The following is a 6,553-nucleotide window of genomic DNA, read 5'->3' on the forward strand; positions in this document are numbered from 1 at the left end:
AGCCTACACAGTTCAGCGTTGGTACCTTACACAAATTAAAATTGTCTGTTATCACTTGGTTAATGTCACTTCCCAACTAATTACCTGCAGACAACCTCCATTAGAACATATTTTTGGATTTTTGTATTTTATGATTTTTTTTTGTGTTTTTATTTCTCCCCCTAAATTTGTGTATAGGAGAGAAAGGAAAAAAATGCGCAAATTTAAACCAACCTAAAACAAAAATTAGTCTTCAAAACGTTTCATTTTGAAAAAGCCCACAAGCACATCAAATTGAGCTTTGTCGAACGGTTTGGTGAACAGATTCGCCACATTATTATCAGTGTGAATCTGTTCCAAACGGATGAGCGAACGCTCATAACAATATCTCATGAAATGAACTTTGATGTCGATGTGCTTGGTTGTGGAGTGTTGGACAGGATTTTTAGCTATTTGGATTGCATCATCATTATCACAAAAGATTGGGGTTTCTAGAAAATGCAAACCGTAATCCAAAAGTTGGTGTTGAATCCAGATAAGTTAAGAGCAACAGGCAGAGGCAGAAACGTATTCTGCCTCAGCTGTTGAGGTTGAGACAGTTTGTTGTTTCTTGCATTCCCACGACACCAAACGGTCTCCTAGGAATCAACATCCCCCTGAGGTTGATTTCCTGTCAAGTTCACAACCTCCATAATTGCTGTCAGCAAATGCATATAAATCAAAATCAGAATTTTTAGGATACCAAAGACCCAGTTTTTGTCTACCTTTGAGATACCTAAAACTTCATTTGGAAATTTTAGAATTTATATCATCCCAACCAGTCATAAACACCAAAATAGCACCTGGCCTTTCTTTTTTACATATATGACAAACAACATTCTCAATAAGATTGAACCCAATTGAATCCGGGTTCCAACATGACAGGGAATCCCTAGTCCACGGGTTTAACTCTCTCAAATCAGCAGCTCCAAGAGCATCCTGTTCCAATTTCCAAACCACATTTTTTTTTTTTTTTTTTAAAAAAAACAAACAAACAAGTGAATACTCCTATACTACCTCCGCAGCTGAAGCAATTTGGGTCTTCCTTTTACGAAGAGTTTGTTTCTGCATTTTCCATGATTTCTCTTGGCCATAATTATCAATTTGATTATATGTTGACAGCCTATATCCAGTCATTTCTAAAATATTCTCCAGAAAATAGCTCCGAACTGGATAAGTGAAACCCTGCCAACAAGAAATTACCAATAAAGGCATAGTAATAGTATTATTATTAAACGCCTTCATTTTTTGTTAACATGAGAAACTTACAGGAATATGCATCATTGGAGCTCCACCAAAGTAGGAGGAGAAAAGCTCAGCATTTAGGGTTGCACTCATCAAAATTAACTTCAGTTCTGGTCTGCGAGGAAGAAGCTCCTTCAACACGATAAGAAGAAAATCTGCCATGAAATGAAAATTAATAAATATACTTAACAAAAAAATAATAATAAATAAATAAATAAATTACCCACCCTCATTCATCCCTCGTTCGTGGATCTCATCAACAATGACATGAGTTACGCCTTGCAAGCTCCTGTCGAGTAGTAATCTCCTAAGCAAAATGCCAGTAGTGCAAAACAGCAGGCGAGTATCTCTTCCTTTTATTCCCTCAAGCCGAACTTTATACCCAACCTTCAAAAAGAAAAAAGAAAAAAATGTTATTATAAATATTGAGACGTAGAAACTTTATAAAAGTGTGAGAGAGAAAAGTTATTCACAGAATCTCCAAGCTTCTCCCCTCGTTCTGCAGCAACCCTCTCAGCAACTGACATAGCAGATATTCGTCTGGGTTGGGTGCAGATAATACTGCAAACTGCTCCACGAGCAGCTTCAATTTCAGACTCTAAGATGTATTGAGGTAGTTGTGTGGTTTTACCACACCCCGTTTCACCAGACACCACAATTACCTGCCAAAACAATTTCAATTTCACTACTTTCTATTGCTCAGGCTTCTTTAATATTTTGAAAATTTTGGTATTACTAACCAAAAAATTTTAAACATAAACCAAAAACTCCTATTGCTAACTAAAATTTGCATGGGTCTATTTTAGGGTTTTAATCTGAATCTTTGGTTGAATTTGGTCAAAATTCACAGGCAGAATGAAGAATATAACTAAGCCAGGTTTAATTAAATGAGAGAGTTTAGGATTAGCCTGATAACGGGCGCATTGGCAGACTGCGAACATAATGTATGGGCTGCTCACATTCAGATACATTAGGGATCCGATAATCGATCTATACTCTATTATATTTATGGATTCTCCATCAGGATTTGGAGTCAACAAGGGTCGTTCAGCCATCGGCGTCAAGGAAACTTTAGAATCTTTAAACCCAAACTTCTCAAGCATGTCTTCAACATGGTTTCCTTGATGCAAAAGGATTCCGGTTGAATCTTGTCGAACTTGCAGCCCCAAGATCATGGTCATTTCTCCCAAAGAACTCATCTCAAATCTCTTCTTCATAACAACCTCGAACTCTTTGCATAGATTCGAGCTTGTCGACCCGAGAATTAGGTCGGCATCCACATGCTTGATGAAGAGCGTCTGATCAATCGTGCCTCTAGTATAACCATGCTCAAGCAAATGATCTGTTAGAGTAGCATACCAAAATCGAGGAGCCTGATGTAACCCATACAGAGCCTTGTCTAATTTGTAGACATGATTTAGAAATTTTGAGTTGAAAAAACCAGGAGGTTGATCAACATAAATTTCCTCTTTCACAGCTCCATATAAAAACGCGGTCTTAACGTCCATCTGATAAACAGTGTGTTGGATAAGGTGTCTAAGTCCGTAACTATATTTGGTATGACTTGACCCGACCCGGCATGGTCCATTTGGGTTGCACTTCACCTAACAATTTGTATGGATATATTGTTGAGAATAAGATGCTTATGATCCATTAATATATTATTTGTTATAATATATTAATATTATTTAATTAGTGTTGATCAAGAATTAATTCAATGATCAAATGGAACTAATTAAATATGGACTCTTGCATATATATGGAATGGGCTAAGATTTATTTAGGATAGGCTAAGAGTATATGGAAGTCCATGGATAGTCCATGGAGCTTTTAACCTATGGATCCTAGGTAAATGAAGAGTCATGGGTATTAGGATGTAACACTTGTTGGATTAATGTCTAAGTCCATAACTATAATTGGTAAGACTTGACCCGACCCGACATGGTCCATTTGGGTTGCATGGCATCATGCATTTGGATAGACTATAGTGAGAGAAATAACACTTAAGGTTGGTTAATATATTATAAGTTCTAATATATTAATAAGGTTATTTAATTAGTATTGATCAAGAATTAATTTGGAATTAATTAAGTGATCAAAAGGAGACTAATTAAATATATGGGTTGATTGTGTAAATCATTCATTCTTATATATGTGGGCTTGTGATCCAAGATTCCTTATGTTGGACTAAGTCCATGGGGTGACCCATGGATACTCCATGGAGGTTAAAATCCATGGAGCATAAGGAATGGGTAAAGTTATGAGTTACATGGTGTAACCCTAATAGCCACCATATAAAAGAATCTCATGGCTCAAGAAATCGTGCACTAATGTGTGAGTGTGAGGGCTAGACGATTTCAAGGAGTGTTCAAGTTTCTCTCAAGTTATTCCAAGTGTATTTGGTGTTGTGTGAACCATTTGACGTGTCACACTTGGGGCACTAGGCACTCAAGCTTCATGAAGACATTCTACTTCAAAGAGGTATGTATTCTATCTTGTTATATTTATTATTTTGTATGCTAGATTAGGATAATACCTTGGATGTTCATAATTGTATGCATAATAGAGAAAACATAGATCCAAGGTATTTAGGGTTGCATGTACACTTAGGAGTGTTAGAATGCTCAAAACCCAACAGTGGTATCAGAGCCTAGGCTTGTTTTCTTGTTATACTTGCAAAAGTAGCTAAAAAATCGAGTTGGATGCATATATTCGATTGTTTTGGCTGGAATTGGACTAGGAACATTACCCTAAGATGTTTTTGGACTTATAATTTTGTTTTTGATGTGGTAATGTTCATGCTAATCCAATTTCTAAGATAATTGTCATAATTTCAAGATTTGTATTAGTTTGTATGTTCATGCTAATTTCTTGAAGATTGATGATTTGAATTATCTTGTTCTTATGAGGTTCTTAGATTAATAGAAAAGTTGTGTGAAATAGTTGTTTTCAATCCATTTTAATCTAAGAGTTGATTCCAAAGTGTGTTTTTGTAACTTGTCCTCAAGTTATATGAAAAGTCACATTTAAGAATCATAAAACTCATAAAAGTTGGCAAATGTTACAAAATGAAGAGTCTCTTCATTAAATTAAAAAAAAAAACAAAGTGTAACCTTAATTAGTTCCATAAGTTACAATAAAAAAAAGTTATTTTTTTTATTAATTAGTTTAAAGTCTTCCATACTTGTCCTCAAGTTATGGAACTTGAAGAGTTTTTTTTTTTAATTAAAACTACTTTAAACTCATAAGTTATGGAATTAATTAGTTTTGAATAGTTTCAAAACTTGCCCTCAAGTTTTGGAATTTGAAAAGTTTTCACTTATGAATACTTTAATTCCAAGTTAGCCCTTAGAATTTTAAAAGTTAAAATTTAACCCTTATACTTTATAATATTATAAGTTAATAATATTTATATATATGTATAAGAGTAAAGTCAGTCTTACCGTTAGTAGGCCTCATTCACGAAGCCAGTCTATAAGGGGGGTATAAGGTTACTGCCTATAAAATGGCAGTTTAATGGGTGTCCACTCTCACCCACCGCTTCCTTAACTGGTGGAGGGTCGTTAGCCGAACGGGTAGGACAAGGACTATAATTCTTCTTTCATTAAAAGTATTAATGATAAATACTAAGTAACTAAACTCTTATTAATACCCAATCTTAGTTACTTAGGAAAATGTGAATTTGGTGCTAACCCATGAAATTACACTTTGCACTTTGCTTAAGTCGTTAGTGGAGCGTGTGTGGTTAACCGACACACTAACCTGGACTTAACAAGGTAGGCAAAGGGTAACTTAATATTTATCATAGTATCGGTGGAGCGTGTGTGGTTAACCGGCACACTGATTAAGGGGTAAATATTAAGGGTACCAAATATATTTGCATGGTTATTCACACCTTGTTTTGTGATCCTCGGCATCCCAGTCACAAAACCTGAAGGGCACACTCGAGATTGAAACATGCCTTTGAACAGTTCAATGAATCTCAAAGATCTAGGACTTTCAAATCCAATTAAAACCTAATAAATTATTTCGTTTTTCATGATGGAAATTGGTGAATCGTCATTCACCTACCTTCAAATATTTTATAGCTTGGATTACGGCATCCCTCTTCTAAGTTATAAAATAGTTTGTTGGGTCCTAGCCTTAATATTTCATATTGGGTGTCATATTAAGGACTTTAAATCAACTATCTTGAATATCTCCCAAAAAGATGTATGGTCTAGACATTTATGATCTTCCCAAATCTCTTGAAACAAGCTTTCCTAAATGAAGATGATGTCCCATGGATATCATACTTCTTTCACCTCCTCCAATTATTCTCCCTAACCCACAAGTTCCTAAAAAGTTTAAGGTCACTCAAGCCCTATTGGCAAGGCAAGGTCTAGGTGTCATCACATCTTGGAGATGTAGTCACATATTGACAAGCCGGGAGAGTTGGGTGTCAAAGTCTTGAGAAAGTTGGTGGCTCAACTACTTTCTAAGTCACATAGTGAGTTCTTTTGGGAATCCTATGAAACAGACTAAGACAAGACCCTTAATGATGCCATTGGATATCCAGTAAAGCTCTCTCTTCCCAATGGAAAGGGATCGGCCATAGTCAACTCTGTTGACCCAATGGTAAAGAGAGAGGCGAAGTCTGAGATAGTCCCATTATCAAGGATCCATAGGTAACTATTGCCAAAGGAAGGGGCATTGGTTACGAAGCTGCCAAATTTACCTAAGGATGTTAAAGTCAATAAGTTTGGCTCTACTTCAGGTAAAGTCCATTGTCTAACTCTATTAAGTACATGCTGATTCTGATCGCGAAGATGGATTTCAATCGCATGGTTCGGTGATCAGAATTTTGGGCTATTACTTAAGAGTTATGATATTTATATTGCTTAGGAATAGATAACAACAAGGTTTTCATATGGATTGTAAGGATAAGTTTTTCCGCAAAGTTTTAAAATAAAAGAAAAAGGTTTTGATTTTATTTATTTTAAGTATCCTTACAATGGCATTTGTGAAAAGTTGTTGCTTATAAGATTCCATTGATAGCAATATTAGAAAAATGGATTTGATTCTTTCGGTTGTGGTAGTGTCTAATATTACCAAATAAGGAAAGATTCTCATCACCCAAGGTTCAATTGGACCGAAACTTGGAATCATGCAAGTTGTATAGTATGATGAATGAGAACTTTCAGCTTGGAAAATTAAGACTAATTCCTTATGTGAATAAGGAAAGGACTAAGGGATCGAGTACACATTCTTGTGCACTGGTCAAGTCCACCACAAAAGATCAAGAAGACTA

General features: G+C 35.5%; 1 protein-coding gene across 1 annotated transcript; it reads right to left on the bottom strand.

The window, feature by feature from the left end:
• Window positions 1-762: 762 nt before the first annotated feature.
• LOC145131961 (DExH-box ATP-dependent RNA helicase DExH3-like) lies at window positions 763-2,771 on the bottom strand. The gene is made up of 6 exons (XM_079066606.1): window positions 2,223-2,771; window positions 1,737-1,955; window positions 1,491-1,650; window positions 1,288-1,418; window positions 1,036-1,203; window positions 763-957 (listed from the first exon to the last, which is right to left on the bottom strand). Exons 1-6 carry the CDS (start codon window positions 2,769-2,771, stop codon window positions 763-765), a joined length of 1,422 nt encoding a protein of 473 aa, XP_078922732.1.
• Between the last annotated feature and the right edge of the window lie 3,782 nt (window positions 2,772-6,553).

The sequence above is a fragment of the Lactuca virosa genome, chromosome 8, assembly GCF_052849685.1.
Source record: "Lactuca virosa cultivar CGN04683 chromosome 8, Lactuca_virosa_CGN04683_v6, whole genome shotgun sequence".
NCBI lineage: Eukaryota > Viridiplantae > Streptophyta > Magnoliopsida > Asterales > Asteraceae > Lactuca > Lactuca virosa.

Bases quoted from the DNA above. Each gene is read 5' to 3' on its own strand.
- LOC145131961 (XM_079066606.1), bottom strand. From the start codon at position 2,771: ATGGACGTTAAGACCGCGTTTTTATATGGAGCTGTGAAAGAGGAAATT. The intron at 1,419-1,490 runs GTGGGTAATTTA...ATTTCATGGCAG, and splicing joins CGAACGAGGGATGAATGAGG to ATTTTCTTCTTATCGTGTTG. The intron at 958-1,035 runs GTAGTATAGGAG...AAATTGGAACAG, and splicing joins AAATTGCTTCAGCTGCGGAG to GATGCTCTTGGAGCTGCTGA.